The 24,313-nt window shown below is 55.9% G+C and overlaps 1 protein-coding gene across 3 annotated transcripts in view; it reads left to right on the top strand.

Annotated features, from left to right (window-relative positions):
* The first annotated feature begins 9,874 nt into the window (after positions 1-9,874).
* The window catches only part of LOC138675042 (potassium voltage-gated channel subfamily KQT member 1-like), a 57,733-nt gene continuing 43,294 nt past the window's right edge, over positions 9,875-24,313 (top strand). Inside the window, exons 1-2 of one of the 3 annotated variants that reach the window (XM_069762998.1) lie at positions 9,875-10,065; positions 20,058-20,938. In XM_069762998.1, the coding sequence (XP_069619099.1) occupies positions 20,613-20,938 (326 nt within the window). In that variant the 5' untranslated portion in view covers positions 9,875-10,065; positions 20,058-20,612. Of the gene's footprint in view, positions 10,066-20,057; positions 20,939-24,313 lie in introns of those variants that run through there. The other 2 variants (XM_069762999.1, XR_011320637.1) reach the window with 2 other exon arrangements.

Here is a 24,313-nt window from a genome sequence, read left to right as displayed (position 1 = left end):
AGTCAGTATCACACAGGAGAGGATTAGATACACGGCTCAGCAGACAGTATCACACAGGATAGGATTAGATACACGGCTCAGCAGTCAGTATCACACAGGAGAGGATTAGATACACGGCTCAGCAGACAGTATCACACAGGAGAGGATTAGATACACGGCTCAGCAGACAGTATCACACAGGAGAGGATTAGATACACGGCTCAGCAGACAGTATCACACAGGAGAGGATTAGATACACGGCTCAGCAGACAGTATCACACAGGGAGGATTAGATACAGGGCTCAGCAGTCAGTATCACACAGGATAGGATTAGATACACGGCTCAGCAGTCAGTATCACACAGGAGAGGATTAGATACACGGCTCAGCAGACAGTATCACACAGGATAGGATTAGATACACGGCTCAGCAGTCAGTATCACACAGGAGAGGATTAGATACACGGCTCAGCAGACAGTATCACACAGGAGAGGATTAGATACACGGCTCAGCAGACAGTATCACACAGGAGAGGATTAGATACACGGCTCAGCAGACAGTATCACACAGGGAGGATTAGATACACGGCTCAGCAGACAGTATCACACAGGAGAGGATTAGATACACGGCTCAGCAGACAGTATCACACAGGAGAGGATTAGATACACGGCTCAGCAGACAGTAACACACAGGAGAGGATTAGATACACGGCTCAGCAGACAGTATCACACAGGAGAGGATTAGGTACACGGCTCAGCAGTCAGTATCACACAGGTTGGGATTAGATACACGGCTCAGCAGACAGTATCACACAGGAGAGGATTAGATACACGGCTCAGCAGTCAGTATCACACAGGATAGGATTAGATACACGGCTCAGCAGTCAGTATCACACAGGATAGGATTAGATACACGGCTCAGCAGACAGTATCACACAGCTTGTTGCCCCCCGCCCCCTCCTGTTGCCCTAGTCTCCCCCGCTCACTCGTGTTGTCCCCTGCTCCCTCCTGCTTGTTGCCCCCTACTGTTGCCCTCTGCCTCCCCGCCCCCTCCTATTGCCCCCTGCTTGTTGCCCTCTGCCCCCTCCTGTTGCCCTCTGCCCCCCCCGCCCCCTCCTATTGCCCCCTCGCATTGCCCCCGCCCTCTCCTATTGCCCCCTGCTTGTTGCCCTCTGCCCCCTCCTGTTGCCCTCTGCCCCCCCGCCCCCTCCTATTGCCCCCTCCTATTGCCCCCTCCTGTTGCCCCCCGCCCCCTGCTTGTTGCCCCCTCCTGTTGCCCCGCTGCCCCCAGGTAACACAATGCCGCCCATTAGGTGATTGTCGGGGCCTCCGGTGTCTTTCTTCCTCCCCGTGCCCCGGGCGGACACCTGATCCCGCCGTCACCGCAGCCTTTCACCAGCACAATGACACCAGCGCCGTCCCCAGGGCCCGCGCCTCATCCCCCGCGGCCGGGGCTCAGGTTCCCGGTGCGCTTTATACACGGTCGGTTAATGGTTACATAGACTCCGCGCTGACCTCTGACCCCCGGCATCATGTATTAAGGATTGCAGTTCCCATATCGGCCACTAGATGTCACCACAAGAGACCTGCGGCCGGCGCTGTCCAGTCCTGAGCTCTCCGGTCACCTCAGTGCTGATTGGACGGGCAGGGACACACCCCTGAGTGGTAACGCCCACTTGTCAATTTATTCACACGTTTCCAAGAGGAATAACAGGGGAACCATGCAGAGTTTTCATGAAGAATATTTACTGAAATGGTCAGAGGGCGGATAGTGACCCCATAAGGGCCCCGCGATAAGGGGGCTCAGTTCAGGCCTGTTGAACCAGAGTATCTTGTGTTTTATACTCTAATCACATCCAAAGCTGTATCTACACGTCTCTTAGCTGCCATAAGCTCACAGATCAACCGCTCCGTCCCAGGTGAGATCCCAAGTGTCTCCATTATTCTCCGCTCACATCCAAAGCTGCAATCAACGGAGATAATATAAAGCCCGGATGCAGGATTGGTTGTGATCAGAGTAAGAGATGAAATATCTCCAGATCAGTGTGAGATAAAGACTCTACAGCTTCCATCGTTCAAGATCAGCGATAAACATGGATGTGACAGTGTGAGATCAGTGCAGACCCTGGTGGGATCTTCTGTGATCAGTGCAGACCCTGGTGCGATCATCTGTGATCAGTGCAGACCCTGGTGCGATCATCTGTGATCAGTGCAGACCCTGGTGCGATCATCTGTGATCAGTGCAGACCCTGGTGGGATCTTCTGTGATCAGTGCAGACCCTGGTGGGATCATCTGTGATCAGTGCAGACCCTGGTTGGATCATCTGTGATCAGTGCAGACCCTGGTGGGATCATCTGTGATCAGTGCAGACCCTGATGGGATCATCTGTGATCAGTGCAGACCCTGGTTGGATCATCTGTGATCAGTGCAGACCCTGGTGGGATCTTCTGTGATCAGTGCAGACCCTGGTGGGATCATCTGTGATCAGTGCAGACCCTGGTGGGATCATCTGTGATCAGTGCAGACCCTGGTGGGATCATCTGTGATCAGTGCAGACCCTGGTGGGATCATCTGTGATCAGTGCAGACCCTGATGGGATCATCTGTGATCAGTGCAGACCCTGGTGGGATCATCTGTGATCAGTGCAGACCCTGGTGGGATCATCTGTGATCAGTGCAGACCCTGGTTGGATCTTCTGTGATCAGTGCAGACCCTGGTGGGATCATCTGTGATCAGTGCAGACCCTGGTGCGATCATCTGTGATCAGTGCAGACCCTGGTGGGATCTTCTGTGATCAGTGCAGACCCTGGTGGGATCATCTGTGATCAGTGCAGACCCTGGTGCGATCATCTGTGATCAGTGCAGACCCTGGTTGGATCATCTGTGATCAGTGCAGACCCTGGTTGGATCATCTGTGATCAGTGCAGACCCTGGTTGGATCATCTGTGATCAGTGCAGACCCTGGTGGGATCTTCTGTGATCAGTGCAGACCCTGGTGGGATCATCTGTGATCAGTGCAGACCCTGGTGGGATCATCTGTGATCAGTGCAGACCCTGGTTGGATCTTCTGTGATCAGTGCAGACCCTGGTGGGATCTTCTGTGATCAGTGCAGACCCTGGTGGGATCTTCTGTGATCAGTGCAGACCCTGGTGGGATCATCTGTGATCAGTGCAGACCCTGGTGGGATCATCTGTGATCAGTGCAGACCCTGGTGGGATCATCTGTGATCAGTGCAGACCCTGGTGGGATCATCTGTGATCAGTGCAGACCCTGGTTGGATCTTCTGTGATCAGTGCAGACCCTGGTGGGATCTTCTGTGATCAGTGCAGACCCTGGTGGGATCATCTGTGATCAGTGCAGGCCCTGGTGGGATCTTCTGTGATCAGTGCAGACCCTGGTGGGATCATCTGTGATCAGTGCAGACCCTGGTTGGATCATCTGTGATCAGTGCAGACCCTGGTGGGATCTTCTGTGATCAGTGCAGACCCTGGTGGGATCATCTGTGATCAGTGCAGACCCTGGTGGGATCATCTGTGATCAGTGCAGACCCTGGTTGGATCTTCTGTGATCAGTGCAGACCCTGGTGGGATCTTCTGTGATCAGTGCAGACCCTGGTGGGATCTTCTGTGATCAGTGCAGACCCTGGTGGGATCATCTGTGATCAGTGCAGACCCTGGTGGGATCATCTGTGATCAGTGCAGACCCTGGTGGGATCATCTGTGATCAGTGCAGACCCTGGTGGGATCATCTGTGATCAGTGCAGACCCTGGTTGGATCTTCTGTGATCAGTGCAGACCCTGGTGGGATCTTCTGTGATCAGTGCAGACCCTGGTGGGATCTTCTGTGATCAGTGCAGACCCTGGTTGGATCTTCTGTGATCAGTGCAGACCCTGGTGGGATCATCTGTGATCAGTGCAGACCCTGGTGGGATCATCTGTGATCAGTGCAGACCCTGTGGGATCTTCTGTGATCAGTGCAGACCCTGGTGGGATCATCTGTGATCAGTGCAGACCCTGTGGGATCTTCTGTGATCAGTGCAGACCCTGGTGGGATCTTCTGTGATCAGTGCAGACCCTGGTGGGATCATCTGTGATCAGTGCAGACCCTGGTTGGATCTTCTGTGATCAGTGCAGACCCTGGTGGGATCTTCTGTGATCAGTGCAGACCCTGGTGGGATCTTCTGTGATCAGTGCAGACCCTGGTGGGATCTTCTGTGATCAGTGCAGACCCTGGTGGGATCTTCTGTGATCAGTGCAGACCCTGGTGGGATCATCTGTGATCAGTGCAGACCCTGGTTGGATCTTCTGTGATCAGTGCAGACCCTGGTTGGATCTTCTGTGATCAGTGCAGACCCTGATGGGATCATCTGTGATCAGTGCAGACCCTGGTGGGATCTTCTGTGATCAGTGCAGACCCTGGTGGGATCTTCTGTGATCAGTGCAGACCCTGGTGGGATCTTCTGTGATCAGTGCAGACCCTGGTGGGATCATCTGTGATCAGTGCAGACCCTGGTTGGATCTTCTGTGATCAGTGCAGACCCTGATGGGATCATCTGTGATCAGTGCAGACCCTGGTGGGATCTTCTGTGATCAGTGCAGACCCTGGTGGGATCTTCTGTGATCAGTGCAGACCCTGGTGGGATCTTCTGTGATCAGTGCAGACCCTGATGGGATCATCTGTGATCAGTGCAGACCCTGGTGGGATCTTCTGTGATCAGTGCAGACCCTGGTTGGATCTTCTGTGATCAGTGCAGACCCTGTTGGATCTTCTGTGATCAGTGCAGACCCTGTGGGATCATCTGTGATCAGTGCAGGCCCTGGTGGGATCTTCTGTGATCAGTGCAGACCCTGGTGGGATCATCTGTGATCAGTGCAGACCCTGGTGGGATCTTCTGTGATCAGTGCAGACCCTGGTGGGATCTTCTGTGATCAGTGCAGACCCTGGTGGGATCTTCTGTGATCAGTGCAGACCCTGGTGGGATCATCTGTGATCAGTGCAGACCCTGGTTGGATCTTCTGTGATCAGTGCAGACCCTGGTTGGATCTTCTGTGATCAGTGCAGACCCTGATGGGATCATCTGTGATCAGTGCAGACCCTGGTGGGATCTTCTGTGATCAGTGCAGACCCTGGTGGGATCTTCTGTGATCAGTGCAGACCCTGGTGGGATCTTCTGTGATCAGTGCAGACCCTGGTGGGATCATCTGTGATCAGTGCAGACCCTGGTTGGATCTTCTGTGATCAGTGCAGACCCTGGTGGGATCTTCTGTGATCAGTGCAGACCCTGGTGGGATCTTCTGTGATCAGTGCAGACCCTGGTGGGATCTTCTGTGATCAGTGCAGACCCTGGTGGGATCATCTGTGATCAGTGCAGACCCTGGTAGGATCATCTGTGATCAGTGCAGACCCTGGTTGGATCTTCTGTGATCAGTGCAGACCCTGGTGGGATCATCTGTGATCAGTGCAGACCCTGGTTGGATCTTCTGTGATCAGTGCAGACCCTGGTGGGATCATCTGTGATCAGTGCAGACCCTGGTGGGATCATCTGTGATCAGTGCAGGCCCTGGTGGGATCTTCTGTGATCAGTGCAGACCCTGGTGGGATCATCTGTGATCAGTGCAGACCCTGGTGGGATCTTCTGTGATCAGTGGAGACCCTGGTGGGATCTTCTGTGATCAGTGCAGACCCTGGTGGGATCTTCTGTGATCAGTGCAGACCCTGGTGGGATCTTCTGTGATCAGTGCAGACCCTGGTGGGATCTTCTGTGATCAGTGCAGACCCTGGTGGGATCTTCTGTGATCAGTGCAGACCCTGGTGGGATCATCTGTGATCAGTGCAGACCCTGGTGGGATCATCTGTGATCAGTGCAGACCCTGGTTGGATCTTCTGTGATCAGTGCAGACCCTGGTAGGATCATCTGTGATCAGTGCAGACCCTGGTTGGATCTTCTGTGATCAGTGCAGACCCTGGTTGGATCTTCTGTGATCAGTGCAGACCCTGGTGGGATCATCTGTGATCAGTGCAGACCCTGGTGGGATCTTCTGTGATCAGTGGAGACCCTGGTGGGATCTTCTGTGATCAGTGCAGACCCTGGTGGGATCTTCTGTGATCAGTGCAGACCCTGGTGGGATCTTCTGTGATCAGTGCAGACCCTGGTGGGATCTTCTGTGATCAGTGCAGACCCTGGTGGGATCATCTGTGATCAGTGCAGACCCTGGTGGGATCATCTGTGATCAGTGCAGACCCTGGTTGGATCTTCTGTGATCAGTGCAGACCCTGGTAGGATCATCTGTGATCAGTGCAGACCCTGGTTGGATCTTCTGTGATCAGTGCAGACCCTGGTTGGATCTTCTGTGATCAGTGCAGACCCTGGTTGGATCTTCTGTGATCAGTGCAGACCCTGATGGGATCATCTGTGATCAGTGCAGACCCTGGTGGGATCTTCTGTGATCAGTGCAGACCCTGGTGGGATCTTCTGTGATCAGTGCAGACCCTGGTGGGATCATCTGTGATCAGTGCAGACCCTGGTAGGATCATCTGTGATCAGTGCAGACCCTGGTTGGATCTTCTGTGATCAGTGCAGACCCTGGTTGGATCTTCTGTGATCAGTGCAGACCCTGGTGGGATCATCTGTGATCAGTGCAGGCCCTGGTGGGATCTTCTGTGATCAGTGCAGACCCTGGTTGGATCTTCTGTGATCAGTGCAGACCCTGGTTGGATCTTCTGTGATCAGTGCAGACCCTGGTGGGATCATCTGTGATCAGTGCAGACCCTGGTTGGATCTTCTATGATCAGTGCAGACCCTGTGGGATCATCTGTGATCAGTGCAGACCCTGGTTGGATCTTCTGTGATCAGTGCAGACCCTGGTGGGATCTTCTGTGATCAGTGCAGACCCTGATGGGATCATCTGTGATCAGTGCAGACCCTGGTTGGATCTTCTGTGATCAGTGCAGACCCTGGTGGGATCTTCTGTGATCAGTGCAGACCCTGATGGGATCATCTGTGATCAGTGCAGACCCTGGTGGGATCTTCTGTGATCAGTGCAGACCCTGGTGGGATCTTCTGTGATCAGTGCAGACCCTGGTGGGATCATCTGTGATCAGTGCAGACCCTGGTTGGATCTTCTGTGATCAGTGCAGACCCTGGTTGGATCTTCTGTGATCAGTGCAGACCCTGGTGGGATCATCTGTGATCAGTGCAGGCCCTGGTGGGATCTTCTGTGATCAGTGCAGACCCTGGTTGGATCTTCTGTGATCAGTGCAGACCCTGGTTGGATCTTCTGTGATCAGTGCAGACCCTGGTGGGATCATCTGTGATCAGTGCAGACCCTGGTTGGATCTTCTATGATCAGTGCAGACCCTGTGGGATCATCTGTGATCAGTGCAGACCCTGGTTGGATCTTCTGTGATCAGTGCAGACCCTGGTTGGATCTTCTGTGATCAGTGCAGACCCTGGTGGGATCATCTGTGATCAGTGCAGGCCCTGGTGGGATCTTCTGTGATCAGTGCAGACCCTGGTTGGATCATCTGTGATCAGTGCAGACCCTGGTTGGATCTTCTGTGATCAGTGCAGACCCTGGTTGGATCATCTGTGATCAGTGCAGACCCTGGTGGGATCTTCTGTGATCAGTGGAGACCCTGGTAGGATCATCTGTCATCAGTGCAGACCCTGGTGGGATCTTCTGTGATCAGTGCAGACCCTGGTGGGATCTTCTGTGATCAGTGCAGACCCTGGTTGGATCTTCTGTGATCAGTGCAGACCCTGGTGGGATCATCTGTGATCAGTGCAGACCCTGGTTGGATCTTCTGTGATCAGTGCAGACCCTGGTGGGATCATCTGTGATCAGTGCAGACCCTGGTGGGATCTTCTGTGATCACTGCAGACCCTGGTTGGATCTTCTGTGATCAGTGCAGACCCTGGTGGGATCATCTGTGATCAGTGCAGACCCTGGTTGGATCTTCTGTGATCAGTGCAGACCCTGGTTGGATCTTCTGTGATCAGTGCAGACCCTGGTGGGATCATCTGTGATCAGTGCAGACACTGGTGGGATCTTCTGTGATCAGTGCAGACCCTGGTTGGATCTTCTGTGATCAGTGCAGACCCTGGTGGGATCATCTGTGATCAGTGCAGACCCTGGTTGGATCTTCTGTGATCAGTGCAGACCCTGGTGGGATCATCTGTGATCACTGCAGACCCTGGTGGGATCTTCTGTGATCAGTGCAGACCCTGGTTGGATCTTCTGTGATCAGTGCAGACCCTGGTTGGATTATCTGTGATCACTGCAGACCCTGGTGGGATCTTCTGTGATCAGTGCAGACCCTGGTTGGATCTTCTGTGATCAGTGCAGACCCTGTGGGATCTTCTGTGATCAGTGCAGACCCTGTGGGATCTTCTGTGATCAGTGCAGACCCTGGTGGGATCATCTGTGATCTGTTCAGACCCTGGTTGGATCTTCTGTGATCAGTGCAGACCCTGGTTGGATCTTCTGTGATCAGTGCAGACCCTGGTTGGATCTTCTGTGATCAGTGCAGACCCTGGTTGGATCTTCTGTGATCAGTGGAGACCCTGGTTGGATCTTCTGTGATCAGTGCAGACCCTGGTTGGATCTTCTGTGATCAGTGCAGACCCTGTGGGATCTTCTGTGATCAGTGCAGACCCCGGTGGTATCTTCTGTGATCAGTGCAGACCCTGTGGGATCTTCTGTGATCAGTGCAGACCCTGGTTGGATCATCTGTGATCAGTGCAGACCCTGGTTGGATCTTCTGTGATCAGTGCAGACCCTGTTGGATCTTCTGTGATCAGTGCAGACCCTGTGGGATCTTCTGTGATCAGTGCAGACCCTGGTTGGATCATCTGTGATCAGTGCAGACCCTGGTTGGATCTTCTGTGATCAGTGCAGACCCTGTTGGATCTTCTGTGATCAGTGCAGACCCTGTGGGATCTTCTGTGATCAGTGCAGACCCTGGTGGGATCATCTGTGATCAGTGCAGACCCTGGTTGGATCTTCTGTGATCAGTGCAGACCCTGTTGGATCTTCTGTGATCAGTGCAGACCCTGGTGGGATCTTCTGTGATCAGTGCAGACCCTGGTTGGATCATCTGTGATCAGTGCAGATCCTGGTTGGATCTTCTGTGATCAGTGCAGACCCTGTTGGATCATCTGTGATCAGTGCAGACCCTGGTGGGATCTTCTGTGATCAGTGGAGACCCTGTGGGATCTTCTGTGATCAGTGCAGACCCTGGTTGGATCATCTGTGATCAGTGCAGACTCTGGTGGGATCTTCTGTGATCAGTGCAGACCCTGGTTGGATCATCTGTGATCAGTGCAGACTCTGGTGGGATCTTCTGTGATCAGTGCAGACCCTGGTTGGATCTTCTGTGATCAGTGCAGACCCTGGTGGGATCTTCTGTGATCAGTGCAGACCCTGGTTGGATCATCTGTGATCAGTGCAGACTCTGGTGGGATCTTCTGTGATCAGTGCAGACCCTGGTTGGATCTTCTGTGATCAGTGCAGACCCTGTGGGATCTTCTGTGAGCAGTGCAGACCCTGGTGGGATCTTCTGTGATCAGTGGAGACCCTGTGGGATCTTCTGTGATCAGTGCAGACCCTGGTTGGATCATCTGTGATCAGTGCAGACTCTGGTGGGATCTTTTGTGATCAGTGCAGACCCTGTGGGATCTTCTGTGATCAGTGCAGACCCTGTGGGATCTTCTGTGATCAGTGCAGACCCTGTAGATGTCGCACAGATCCCCCCTGCTCTGTGCCGTCAGTGATGCGACTTTCCGCAGCGCAGACGCCGGGTGTGACCTGCGCCCACCGCACACTGCCCCCTGGTGGCGGCTCCTTCTCCGCCCGGGGCTTTAGTTGCCGCTATAGATTGTGCAGTGCGAAGCTCTGCAGACAAGTATGTGAATTCCAGTGAGATGTTGGGGGTTATTTTCCTCCAGTCACCCGTCACTCACTGGCATTGCTGGCACTTGTGGTTCATTAGTCGGGGAGGACGGGGAGTGACACCGGGAGAGAGGGGCGGAGCCGCGGACACAGCGGACAGGTGGCGGCAGAGCGGGAGGATGGAGCGAGGAGGCAGGTAATGCTCTGCAGGCTGTGTGTGGGGGGCTCCGGGGACAGGAGGGGTCTGCAGCAGGAAAGTGCACGGAATATAGGGTGTAATGCTCTGCAGCCTGTGTGTGGGGGGCTCCGGGGACAGGAGGGGTCTGCAGCAGGAAAGTGCACGGAATATAGGGTGTAATGCTCTGCAGCCTGTGTGTGGGGGGCTCCGGGGACAGGAGGGGTCTGCAGCAGGAAAGTGCACGGAATATAGGGTGTAATGCTCTGCAGCCTGTGTGTGGGGGGCTCCGGGGACAGGAGGGGTCTGCAGCAGGAAAGTGCACGGAATATAGGGTGTAATGCTCTGCAGACTGTGGGGGGGGGCTCAGGGGACAGGAGGGGTCTGCAGCAGGAAAGTGCACGGAATATAGGGTGTAATGCTCTGCAGACTGTGGGGGGCTCCGGGGACAGGAGGGGTCTGCAGCAGGAAAGTGCACGGAATATAGGGTGCAATGCTCTGCAGACTGTGTGTGGGGGGCTCCGGGTACAGGAGGGGTCTGCAGCAGGAAAGTGCACGGAATATAGGGTGTAATGCTCTGCAGCCTGTGTGTGGGGGCTCAGGGTACAGGAGGGGTCTGCAGCAGGAAAGTGCACGGAATATAGGGTGTAATGCTCTGCAGCCTGTGTGTGGGGGGCTCCGGGTACAGGAGGGGTCTGCAGCAGGAAAGTGCATGGAATATAGGGTGTAATGCTCTGCAGCCTGTGTGTGGGGGGCTCCGGGGACAGGAGGGGTCTGCAGCAGGAAAGTGCACGGAATATAGGGTGCAATGCTCTGCAGACTGTGTGTGGGGGGGCTCCGGGTACAGGAGGGGTCTGCAGCAGGAAAGTGCACGGAATATAGGGTGTAATGCTCTGCAGACTGTGTGTGGGGGGCTCCGGGTGCAGGAGGGGTCTGCAGCAGGAAAGTGCACGGAATATAGGGTGTAATGCTCTGCAGACTGTGGGGGGCTCCGGGTACAGGAGGGGTCTGCAGCAGGAAAGTGCACGGAATATAGGGTGTAATGCTCTGCAGACTGTGTGTGGGGGCTCAGGGTACAGGAGGGGTCTGCAGCAGGAAAGTGCACGGAATATAGGGTGTAATGCTCTGCAGACTGTGTGTGGGGGCTCAGGGCACAGGAGGGGTCTGCAGCAGGAAAGTGCACGGAATATAGGGTGTAATGCTCTGCAGACTGTGTGTGGGGGGCTCCGGGGACAGGAGGGGTCTGCAGCAGGAAAGTGCACGGAATATAGGGTGCAATGCTCTGCAGACTGTGTGTGGGGGGCTCCGGGTACAGGAGGGGTCTGCAGCAGGAAAGTGCACGGAATATAGGGTGTAATGCTCTGCAGACTGTGTGTGGGGGGCTCCGGGTGCAGGAGGGGTCTGCAGCAGGAAAGTGCACGGAATATAGGGTGTAATGCTCTGCAGCCTGTGTGTGGGGGCTCAGGGTACAGGAGGGGTCTGCAGCAGGAAAGTGCACGGAATATAGGGTGTAATGCTCTGCAGCCTGTGTGTGGGGGGCTCCGGGTACAGGAGGGGTCTGCAGCAGGAAAGTGCATGGAATATAGGGTGTAATGCTCTGCAGCCTGTGTGTGGGGGGCTCCGGGGACAGGAGGGGTCTGCAGCAGGAAAGTGCACGGAATATAGGGTGCAATGCTCTGCAGACTGTGTGTGGGGGGGCTCCGGGTACAGGAGGGGTCTGCAGCAGGAAAGTGCACGGAATATAGGGTGTAATGCTCTGCAGACTGTGTGTGGGGGGCTCCGGGTGCAGGAGGGGTCTGCAGCAGGAAAGTGCACGGAATATAGGGTGTAATGCTCTGCAGACTGTGGGGGGCTCCGGGTACAGGAGGGGTCTGCAGCAGGAAAGTGCACGGAATATAGGGTGTAATGCTCTGCAGACTGTGTGTGGGGGCTCAGGGTACAGGAGGGGTCTGCAGCAGGAAAGTGCACGGAATATAGGGTGTAATGCTCTGCAGACTGTGTGTGGGGGCTCAGGGCACAGGAGGGGTCTGCAGCAGGAAAGTGCACGGAATATAGGGTGTAATGCTCTGCAGACTGTGTGTGGGGGGCTCCGGGGACAGGAGGGGTCTGCAGCAGGAAAGTGCACGGAATATAGGGTGCAATGCTCTGCAGACTGTGTGTGGGGGGCTCCGGGTACAGGAGGGGTCTGCAGCAGGAAAGTGCACGGAATATAGGGTGTAATGCTCTGCAGACTGTGTGTGGGGGGCTCCGGGTGCAGGAGGGGTCTGCAGCAGGAAAGTGCACGGAATATAGGGTGTAATGCTCTGCAGACTGTGGGGGGCTCCGGGTACAGGAGGGGTCTGCAGCAGGAAAGTGCACGGAATATAGGGTGTAATGCTCTGCAGACTGTGTGTGGGGGGCTCCGGGTGCAGGAGGGGTCTGCAGCAGGAAAGTGCACGGAATATAGGGTGTAATGCTCTGCAGACTGTGGGGGGCTCCGGGTACAGGAGGGGTCTGCAGCAGGAAAGTGCACGGAATATAGGGTGTAATGCTCTGCAGACTGTGTGTGGGGGCTCAGGGTACAGGAGGGGTCTGCAGCAGGAAAGTGCACGGAATATAGGGTGTAATGCTCTGCAGACTGTGTGTGGGGGCTCAGGGCACAGGAGGGGTCTGCAGCAGGAAAGTGCACGGAATATAGGGTGTAATGCTCTGCAGACTGTGTGTGGGGGGCTCCGGGGACAGGAGGGGTCTGCAGCAGGAAAGTGCACGGAATATAGGGTGCAATGCTCTGCAGACTGTGTGTGGGGGGCTCCGGGTACAGGAGGGGTCTGCAGCAGGAAAGTGCACGGAATATAGGGTGTAATGCTCTGCAGACTGTGTGTGGGGGGCTCCGGGTGCAGGAGGGGTCTGCAGCAGGAAAGTGCACGGAATATAGGGTGTAATGCTCTGCAGACTGTGGGGGGCTCCGGGTACAGGAGGGGTCTGCAGCAGGAAAGTGCACGGAATATAGGGTGTAATGCTCTGCAGACTGTGTGTGGGGGGCTCCGGGTGCAGGAGGGGTCTGCAGCAGGAAAGTGCACGGAATATAGGGTGTAATGCTCTGCAGACTGTGGGGGGCTCCGGGGACAGGAGGGGTCTGCAGCAGGAAAGTGCACGGAATATAGGGTGCAATGCTCTGCAGACTGTGTGTGGGGGGGCTCCGGGTACAGGAGGGGTCTGCAGCAGGAAAGTGCACGGAATATAGGGTGTAATGCTCTGCAGACTGTGGGGGGCTCCGGGTACAGGAGGGGTCTGCAGCAGGAAAGTGCACGGAATATAGGGTGTAATGCTCTGCAGCCTGTGTGTGGGGGCTCAGGGTACAGGAGGGGTCTGCAGCAGGAAAGTGCACGGAATATAGGGTGTAATGCTCTGCAGCCTGTGTGTGGGGGGCTCCGGGTACAGGAGGGGTCTGCAGCAGGAAAGTGCATGGAATATAGGGTGTAATGCTCTGCAGCCTGTGTGTGGGGGGCTCCGGGGACAGGAGGGGTCTGCAGCAGGAAAGTGCACGGAATATAGGGTGCAATGCTCTGCAGACTGTGTGTGGGGGGGCTCCGGGTACAGGAGGGGTCTGCAGCAGGAAAGTGCACGGAATATAGGGTGTAATGCTCTGCAGACTGTGTGTGGGGGGCTCCGGGTGCAGGAGGGGTCTGCAGCAGGAAAGTGCACGGAATATAGGGTGTAATGCTCTGCAGACTGTGGGGGGCTCCGGGTACAGGAGGGGTCTTCAGCAGGAAAGTGCACGGAATATAGGGTGTAATGCTCTGCAGACTGTGTGTGGGGGCTCAGGGTACAGGAGGGGTCTGCAGCAGGAAAGTGCACGGAATATAGGGTGTAATGCTCTGCAGACTGTGTGTGGGGGCTCAGGGCACAGGAGGGGTCTGCAGCAGGAAAGTGCACGGAATATAGGGTGTAATGCTCTGCAGACTGTGTGTGGGGGCTCAGGGTACAGGAAGGGTCTGCAGCAGGAAAGTGCACGGAATATAGGGTGTAATGCTCTGCAGACTGTGTGTGGGGGGCTCCGGGGACAGGAGGGGTCTGCAGCAGGAAAGTGCACGGAATATAGGGTGCAATGCTCTGCAGACTGTGTGTGGGGGGCTCCGGGTACAGGAGGGGTCTGCAGCAGGAAAGTGCACGGAATATAGGGTGTAATGCTCTGCAGACTGTGTGTGGGGGGCTCCGGGTGCAGGAGGGGTCTGCAGCAGGAAAGTGCACGGAATATAGGGTGTAATGCTCTGCAGACTGTGGGGGGCTCCGGGTACAGGAGGGGTCTGCAGCAGGAAAGTGCACGGAATATAGGGTGTAATGCTCTGCAGACTGTGTGTGGGGGGCTCCGGGTGCAGGAGGGGTCTGCAGCAGGAAAGTGCACGGAATATAGGGTGTAATGCTCTGCAGACTGTGGGGGGCTCCGGGGACAGGAGGGGTCTGCAGCAGGAAAGTGCACGGAATATAGGGTGCAATGCTCTGCAGACTGTGTGTGGGGGGGCTCCGGGTACAGGAGGGGTCTGCAGCAGGAAAGTGCACGGAATATAGGGTGTAATGCTCTGCAGACTGTGGGGGGCTCCGGGTACAGGAGGGGTCTGCAGCAGGAAAGTGCACGGAATATAGGGTGTAATGCTCTGCAGCCTGTGTGTGGGGGCTCCGGGTGCAGGAGGGGTCTGCAGCAGGAAAGTGCACGGAATATAGGGTGCAATGCTCTGCAGACTGTGTGTGGGGGGCTCCGGGTACAGGAGGGGTCTGCAGCAGGAAAGTGCATGGAATATAGGGTGTAATGCTCTGCAGCCTGTGTGTGGGGGGCTCCGGGGACAGGAGGGGTCTGCAGCAGGAAAGTGCACGGAATATAGGGTGCAATGCTCTGCAGACTGTGTGTGGGGGGCTCCGGGTACAGGAGGGGTCTGCAGCAGGAAAGTGCACGGAATATAGGGTGTAATGCTCTGCAGACTGTGGGGGGCTCCGGGTACAGGAGGGGTCTGCAGCAGGAAAGTGCACGGAATATAGGGTGTAATGCTCTGCAGCCTGTGTGTGGGGGGCTCCGGGTACAGGAGGGGTCTGCAGCAGGAAAGTGCACAGAATATAGGGTGTAATGCTCTGCAGCCTGTGTGTGGGGGGCTCAGGGTACAGGAGGGGTCTGCAGCAGGAAAGTGCACGGAATATAGGGTGTAATGCTCTGCAGGCTGTGTGTGGGGGGCTCCGGGTGCAGGAGGGGTCTGCAGCAGGAATGTGTACGGAATATAGGGTGTAATGCTCTGCAGCCTGTGTGTGGGGGGCTCCGGGGACAGGAGGGGTCTGCAGCAGGAAAGTGCACGGAATATAGGGTGTAATGCTCTGCAGCCTGTGTGTGGGGGGCTCCGGGGACAGGAGGGGTCTGCAGCAGGAAAGTGCACGGAATATAGGGTGTAATGCTCTGCAGCCTGTGTGTGGGGGGCTCCGGGTACAGGAGGGGTCTGCAGCAGGAAAGTGCACGGAATATAGGGTGCAATGCTCTGCAGACTGTGTGTGGGGGGCTCCGGGTACAGGAGGGGTCTGCAGCAGGAAAGTGCACGGAATATAGGGTGCAATGCTCTGCAGCCTGTGTGTGGGGGGCTCCGGGTACAGGAGGGGTCTGCAGCAGGAAAGTGCACGGAATATAGGGTGTAATGCTCTGCAGCCTGTGTGTGGGGGGCTCCGGGTACAGGAGGGGTCTGCAGCAGGAAAGTGCACGGAATATAGGGTGCAATGCTCTGCAGACTGTGTGTGGGGGGCTCCGGGTACAGGAGGGGTCTGCAGCAGGAAAGTGCACGGAATATAGGGTGTAATGCTCTGCAGACTGTGTGTGGGGGGGCTCAGGGGACAGGAGGGGTCTGCAGCAGGAAAGTGCACGGAATATAGGGTGCAATGTTCTGCAGGCTGTGTGTGGGGGGGCTCCGGGTACAGGAGGGGTCTGCAGCAGGAAAGTGCACGGAATATAGGGTGTAATGCTCTGCAGACTGTGTGTGGGGGGCTCCGGGTACAGGAGGGGTCTGCAGCAGGAAAGTGCACGGAATATAGGGTGTAATGCTCTGCAGCCTGTGTGTGGGGGGCTCCGGGTACAGGAGGGGTCTGCAGCAGGAAAGTGCACGGAATATAGGGTGCAATGCTCTGCAGACTGTGTGTGGGGGGCTCCGGGTACAGGAGGGGTCTGCAGCAGGAAAGTGCACGGAATATAGGGTGTAATGCTCTGCAGACTGTGTGTGGGGGGCTCAGGGGACAGGAGGGGTCTGCAGCAGGAAAGTGCACGGAATATAGGGTGCAATGCTCTGCAGACTGTGTGTGTGGGGGGCTCAGGGCACAGGAGGGGTCTGCAGCAGAAAAGTGCACGGAATATAGGGTGTAATGCTCTGCAGACTGTGTGTGTGGGGGGCTCAGGGCACAGGAGGGGTCTGCAGCAGGAAAGTGCATGGAATATAGGGTGTAATGCTCTGCAGGCTGTGTGTGGGGGGCTCCGGGGACAGGAGGGGTCTGCAGCAGTAAAGTGCACGGAATATAGGGTGTAATGCTCTGCAGCCTGTGTGTGGGGGGCTCAGGGTACAGGAGGGGTCTGCAGCAGGAAAGTGCACGGAATATAGGGTGTAATGCTCTGCAGGCTGTGTGTGGGGGGCTCCGGGGACAGGAGGGGTCTGCAGCAGGAAAGTGCACGGAATATAGGGTGTAATGCTCTGCAGGCTGTGTGTGGTGGGCTCCGGGTACAGGAGGGGTCTGCAGCAGGAAAGTGCACGGAATATAGGGTGCAATGCTCTGCAGACTGTGTGGGGGGGGGCTCCGGGTACAGGAGGGGTCTGCAGCAGGAAAGTGCACGGAATATAGGGTGTAATGCTCTGCAGACTGTGTGTGGGGGGCTCAGGGGACAGGAGGGGTCTGCAGCAGGAAAGTGCACGGAATATAGGGTGCAATGTTCTGCAGGCTGTGTGTGGGGGGCTCCGGGTACAGGAGGGGTCTGCAGCAGGAAAGTGCACGGAATATAGGGTGTAATGCTCTGCAGACTGTGTGTGTGGGGGGCTCAGGGCACAGGAGGGGTCTGCAGCAGAAAAGTGCACGGAATATAGGGTGTAATGCTCTGCAGACTGTGTGTGTGGGGGGCTCAGGGCACAGGAGGGGTCTGCAGCAGGAAAGTGCATGGAATATAGGGTGTAATGCTCTGCAGGCTGTGTGTGGGGGGCTCCGGGGACAGGAGGGGTCTGCAGCAGGAAAGTGCACGGAATATAGGGTGCAATGCTCTGCAGCCTGTGTGGGGGGGGGGCTCAGGGTACAGGAGGGGTCTGCAGCAGGAAAGTGCACGGAATATAGGGTGTAATGCTCTGCAGCCTGTGTGTGGGGGGTACAGGAGGGGTCTGCAGCAGGAAAGTGCACGGAATATAGGGTGCAATGCTCTGCAGACTGTGTGTGGCGGGCTCAGGGTACAGGAGGGGTCTGCAGCAGGAAAGTGCACGGAATATAGGGTGTAATGCTCTGCAGCCTGTGTGTGGGGGCTCAGGGTACAGGAGGGGTCTGCAGCAGGAAAGTGCACGGAATATAGGGTGTAATGCTCTGCAGACTGTGGGGGGCTCAGGGTACAGGAGGGGTCTGCAGCAGGAAAGTGCACGGAATATAGGGTGTAATGCTCTGCAGCCTGTGTGTGGGGGGCTCCGGGTACAGGAGGGGTCTGCAGCAGGAAAGTGCACGGAATATAGGGTGTAATGCTCTGCAGACTGTGTGTGTGGGGGGCTCAGGGCACAGGAAGGGTCTGCAGCAGAAAAGTGCACGGAATATAGGGTGTAATGCTCTGCAGACTGTGTGTGTGTGGGGCTCAGGGCACAGGAGGGGTCTGCAGCAGGAAAGTGCACGGAATATAGGGTGCAATGCTCTGCAGCCTGTGTGTGGGGGGCTCAGGGTACAGGAGGGGTCTGCAGCAGGAAAGTGCACGGAATATAGGGTGTAATGCTCTGCAGACTGTGGGGGGGGGAGGGGGCTCAGGGGACAGGAGGGGTCTTCAGCAGGAAAGTGCACGGAATATAGGGTGCAATGCTCTGCAGACTATGTGTGCTGGGGGCTCAGGGTACAGGAGGGGTCTGCAGCAGGAAAGTGCACGGAATATAGGGTGTAATGCTCTGCAGGCTGTGTGTGGGGGGCTCCGGGGACAGGAGGGGTCTGCAGCAGGAAAGTGCACGGAATATAGGGTGTAATGCTCTGCAGACTGTGTGTGTGGGGGGCTCAGGGTACAGGAGGGGTCTGCAGCAGGAAAGTGCACGGAATATAGGGTGTAATGCTCTGCAGCCTGTGTGTGGGGGGTACAGGAGGGGTCTGCAGCAGGAAAGTGCACGGAATATAGGGTGCAATGCTCTGCAGACTGTGTGTGGGGGGCTCAGGGTACAGGAGGGGTCTGCAGCAGGAAAGTGCACGGAATATAGGGTGTAATGCTCTGCAGCCTGTGTGTGGGGGGCTCAGGGTACAGGAGGGGTCTGCAGCAGGAAAGTGCACGGAATATAGGGTGTAATGCTCTGCAGACTGTGGGGGGCTCAGGGTACAGGAGGGGTCTGCAGCAGGAAAGTGCACGGAATATAGGGTGTAATGCTCTGCAGCCTGTGTGTGTGGGGGGCTCCGGGTACAGGAGGGGTCTGCAGCAGGAAAGTGCACGGAATATAGGGTGTAATGCTCTGCAGACTGTGGGGGGGGGAGGGGGCTCAGGGGACAGGAGGGGTCTTCAGCAGGAAAGTGCACGGAATATAGGGTGCAATGCTCTGCAGACTATGTGTGCTGGGGGCTCAGGGTACAGGAGGGGTCTGCAGCAGGAAAGTGCACGGAATATAGGGTGTAATGCTCTGCAGGCTGTGTGTGGGGGGCTCAGGGTACAGGAGGGGTCTGCAGCAGGAAAGTGCACGGAATATAGGGTGCAATGCTCTGCAGACTGTGTGTGGGGGGCTCAGGGTACAGGAGGGGTCTGCAGCAGGAAAGTGCACGGAATATAGGGTGTAATGCTCTGCAGCCTGTGTGTGGGGGGCTCAGGGTACAGGAGGGGTCTGCAGCAGGAAAGTGCACGGAATATAGGGTGTAATGCTCTGCAGACTGTGGGGGGCTCAGGGTACAGGAGGGGTCTGCAGCAGGAAAGTGCACGGAATATAGGGTGTAATGCTCTGCAGCCTGTGTGTGTGGGGGGCTCCGGGTACAGGAGGGGTCTGCAGCAGGAAAGTGCACGGAATATAGGGTGTAATGCTCTGCAGACTGTGTGTGTGGGGGGCTCAGGGCACAGGAAGGGTCTGCAGCAGAAAAGTGCACGGAATATAGGGTGTAATGCTCTGCAGACTGTGTGTGTGTGGGTCTCAGGGCACAGGAGGGGTCTGCAGCAGGAAAGTGCACGGAATATAGGGTGCAATGCTCTGCAGCCTGTGTGTGGGGGGCTCAGGGTACAGGAGGGGTCTGCAGCAGGAAAGTGCACGGAATATAGGGTGTAATGCTCTGCAGACTGTGGGGGGGGGGCTCAGGGGACAGGAGGGGTCTTCAGCAGGAAAGTGCACGGAATATAGGGTGCAATGCTCTGCAGACTATGTGTGCTAGGGGCTCAGGGTACAGGAGGGGTCTGCAGCAGGAAAGTGCACGGAATATAGGGTGTAATGCTCTGCAGCAGTGGGGGGGGGGCTTTAACCATTTTTTAGGGTAGTCACGACCACAGTAGGTTTAAGTGCAGGTAATATCTGGTGCGATGTTCTGCAGCTCATTGTATATAGTATATACATAACCGCATGCAGTGTGATTTGGGTGCGATGCTCTGCAGATCCGCCACATTTTCTCCTATCCATTGTATTAACCAGGCGCGATGCTCTGCAGATGAGGTGCTGCCGCTTGCTGTCAGTGGATGGAATCGGTCTTGTTACTGCAGAGCTTCTCACAGCTGCAGGTGTGGTACAGTGTGTCAGTGCAGAGGATGTGATCACTGACAGCAAGCGGAGGAGGGAAGAGAAGTTCTGGAAAAGTTTCTGTGTTTGTGACCTGTGCTCCTTCCTCCGCAGCTCGGGGTGATGGCGGCGCCTGTGCAGTGACTCTGACTCCTGTGCGGTGACTCTGGTGCCTGTGCGGTGACTCCGGCTCCTGTGTGGTGAATCCGACTCCTGTGCGGTGACTCCGCGGTGACTCTGGTGCCTGTGCGGTGACTTCGGCTCCTGTGCGGTGGCTCCGCGGTGACTCCGGCTCCTGTGCGGTGACTCCGGCTCCTGTGCGGTGACTCCGACTCCTGTGCGGTGACTCCGGCTCCTGTGCGGTGACTCCGGCTCCTGTGCGGTGACTCTGCGGTGACTCCGGATCCTGTGCGGTGACTCCGGCTCCTGTGCGGTGACTCCGCGGTGACTCCGGCTCCTGTGCGGTGACTCCGGCTCCTGTGCGGTGACTCCGCGGTGACTCCGGCTCCTGTGCGGTGACTCCGCAGTGACTCCGGCTCCTGTGCGGTGACTCCGCCGTGATCCCTCTGCGCAGGACACTGATAAGGCATCAGGTCCCTCAGGACTCCGGAGCTGCAATCTAACACCGGCTCTGAGGATGTGAAATATTGATCAGCCGCAGTCTGCGACATGTCGCGCGGTCCGGGGGACAGCAGGGGGCTCCCCCTCTACAGCCGCCACACGGCGCCCCCGACCCCGGACCCCCTGCACTACTCATCTGTGGCCCTCAGCGCAGAGCCCCCCTTAAACAATGGCTCTGGGACCCCCTGCTCTGCGCAGCAAGACCCCACGGTGCAGGTGAACAGCCCGAGTGGGGGCGCCAAGGAAACCCACCCGGAATCTTCCCCCAGGTGCTTCTACCGCCACTACCTGACCCGCACCAGCATGCAGGGCGACATCTACAACTTCCTGGAGAGGCCGAGCGGATGGCGCTGCTTCATCTACCACTTCAGTGTGTGAGTATGGGGTCTGCAGGCGGCCCAAGCCCCCAACCCAGCGCCTAGCCCCTAACCCAGCACCGAGCCCCCAACCCAGCACCGAGCCCCCCAACCCAGCACCGAGCCCCCAACCCAGCGCCGAGCCCCCAACCCAGCGCTGAGCCCCCAACCCAGCACCGAGCCCCCAACCCAGCGCCGAGCTCCCAACCCAGCGCCGAGCCCCAACCCAGCACCGAGCTCCCAACCCAGCGCCGAGCCCCCAACCCAGCACCGAGCCCCCAACCCAGCACCGAGCTCCCAACCCAGCACCGAGCCCCCAACCCAGCGCTGAGCCCCCAACCCAGCCCCCAACCCAGCGCCGAGCCCCCAACCCAGCACCGAGCCCCCAACCCAGCACCGAGTCCCCAACCCAGCACCGAGCCCCCCAACCCAGCCCCCAACCCAGCACCGAGCCCCCAACCCAGCGCCGAACTCCCAACCCAGCGCCGAGCCCCAACCCAGCACCGAGCTCCCAACCCAGCGCCGAGCCCCCAACCCAGCACCGAGCCCCCAACCCAGCACCGAGCCCCCAACCCAGCACCGAGCTCCCAACCCAGCACCGAGTCCCCAACCCAGCGCCCAGCCCCATCCATTATGTATGCAGGTACAGCAAAGAGGAGCTTATCAGAGGCAGATCTTATCACATGTAGCAGAGCTTACGTGTCTGATGTAGCAGAACTGACTTTGCCACATGTCTGATGTAGCAGGGCTGATTTTTCCCAATGTCTGATGTAGTAGAGCTGAGTTTGCCACATGTCTGATGTAGCAGGGCTGACTTTGCCACATGTCTGATGAAGTAGAGCTGAGTTTGCCACATGCCTGATGTAGCAGGGCTGATTTTTCCTAATGTCTGATGTAGCAGAGCTGAGTTTTCCTAATGTCTGATGTAGCAGAGCTGAGTTTTCCTAATGTCTGATGTAGCAGGGCTGACTTGGCCACATGTCTGATGTAGCAGAGCTGACTTTGCCACATGTCTGATGTAGTAGAGCTGAGTTTGCCACATGCCTGATGTAGCAGAGCTGATTTTTCCTAATGTCTGATGTAGCAGAGCTGAGTTTTCATCATGTCTGATGTAGCAGAGCTGAGTTTGCCACATGTCTGATGTAGCAGAGCTGAGTTTTCCTAATGTCTGATGTAGCAGGGCTGACTTGGCCACATGTCTGATGTAGCAGGGCTGAGTTTGCCACATGTCTGATGTAGTAGGGCTGAGTTTTCCTTATGTCTGATGTAGCAGAGCTGAGTTTTCCACATGTCTGATGTAGCAGGGCTGATTTTTCCTAATGTCTGATGTAGCAGAGCTGAGTTTTCCACATGTCTGATGTAGCAGGGCTGAGTTTGCCACATGTCTGATGTAGCAGAGCTGAGTTTTCCTCATGTCTGATGTAGCAGGGCTGATTTTTCCTAATGTCTGATGTAGCAGAGCTGAGTTTGCCACATGTCTGATGTAGCAGAGCTGAGTTTTCCTAATGTCTGATGTAGCAGGGCTGACTTGGCCACATGTCTGATGTAGCAGAGCTGAGTTTTCACATGTCTGATGTAGCAGAGCTGAGTTTTCCTAATGTCTGATGTAGCAGGGCTGAGTTTTCCTCATGTCTGATGTAGCAGAGCTGAGTTTGCCACATGTCTGATTTAGCAGAGCTGAGTTTGCCACATGTCTGATGTAGCAGAGGTGAGTTTGCCACATGTCTGATGTAGCAGAGGTGAGTTTGCCACATGTCTGATGTAGCAGAGCTGAGTTTGCCACATGTCTGAAGTAGCAGGGCTGAGTTTGCCACATGTCTGATGTAGCAGGGCTGAGTTTGCCACATGTCTGATGTAGCAGAGCTGACTTGGCCACATGTCTGATGTAGCAGAGCTGAGTTTGCCACATGTCTGATGTAGCAGAGCTGAGTTTGCCACATGTCTGATGTAGCAGAGCTGAGTTTGCCACATGTCTGAAGTAGCAAAGCTGAGTTTGCCACATGTCTGATGTAGCAGAGCTGAGTTTGCCACATGTCTGATGTAGCAGGGCTGACTTGGCCACATGTCTGATGTAGCAGAGCTGAGTTTGCCACATGTCTGAAGTAGCAGGGCTGAGTTTGCCACATGTCTGATGTAGCAGAGCTGAGTTTGCCACATGTCTGATGTAGCAGGGCTGAGTTTGCCACATGTCTGATGTAGCAGAGCTGAGTTTGCCACATGTCTGATGTAGCAGGGCTGAGTTTGCCACATGTCTGATGTAGCAGAGCTGAGTTTGCCACATGTCTGAAGTAGCAGGGCTGAGTTTGCCACATGTCTGATGTAGCAGAGCTGAGTTTGCCACATGTCTGATGTAGCAGGGCTGAGTTTGCCACATGTCTGATGTAGCAGAGCTGACTAACAGAAATAGCAAAGTTGAATTTGTCACATATCGGAAGACTACATTTGTCAGATGCAGCAGAGCTGAGTTTGTCTAGTCGCGGTTACTTTCACATGACCCTTCCCATCTTGGGCAGACACTAAACCCACGGCCGTACATGACGCCTCCATGCTGATGCTTCCCTACGTTTCTCTTCAAACCCAAATTCCCCTTTTCCTTTTTTTGGGCTGAAGGATGAAAGCTATTGTCCTCTGTTATCAGCCATTACAGACAGTCACTGTTGTGCTGACCGATGGGAAAAATGACAAGAAATCCCCAATTATCGGCTTCTAGATTGATGCTGCCGTACCTTTAAATAATCTGAGTCGGGTCAGAAGACTTTATCACTTATGGGGGGAACCGAGAGCCGAGACCCCAAATATCGCGTGATGTCTCCTCAGCTTAAAAATAGAATTATGCTAATTTGGGATGAAAGGGGGCGGAGCACGCTGGGAATCTGCAGCCCCTCATCTAATAATAGTGGGATAGTGGGGGTCTCATCTCATTAACCCCCCCCCCCCCCAACCTATAACATTTCAATAATCTCTCGGTTTTTTAAAGATGTACATACCCGATAATTACTTTCCCGTCCTCCCCTTAAGGAGCTTTCAGACTTAGAAGGGTTAATGATTTATTTAAATTTTATTTTTGTATTAATTGATAAAGCAAACGGTTAACACTTTCATTCCTGGATTTGGTGATGGTTTCTTGCCAAGTTTTGGGATCGGCCTCTCCTTCGAGGACAGCGGCTCGGTAATCCCTGCGTGTGGATAATCCGTGTCAGCGCTGCAGATGTCGCAGTGATTGGCCGGGATAATCGGGGGATGAGGATAATATCAGCTCCTGCGAGGAATCCACACAGCATCTGCCTCCTGACCACAGCGCCACCCACTGATCAATACCTCTAGGGTCACGGCATCGGCGGCCACGCTGTTATCAGCTTTCCAAATCTACAACTCCCAGCATTATCTGACAGA

Source organism: Ranitomeya imitator, chromosome 4 (genome assembly GCF_032444005.1).
Source record: "Ranitomeya imitator isolate aRanImi1 chromosome 4, aRanImi1.pri, whole genome shotgun sequence".
NCBI classification, from domain to species: Eukaryota; Metazoa; Chordata; class Amphibia; order Anura; family Dendrobatidae; genus Ranitomeya; species Ranitomeya imitator.
The sequence above is the reverse complement of the archived record's forward strand: the minus strand, read 5'-3'. Positions and strand labels throughout refer to the sequence as shown.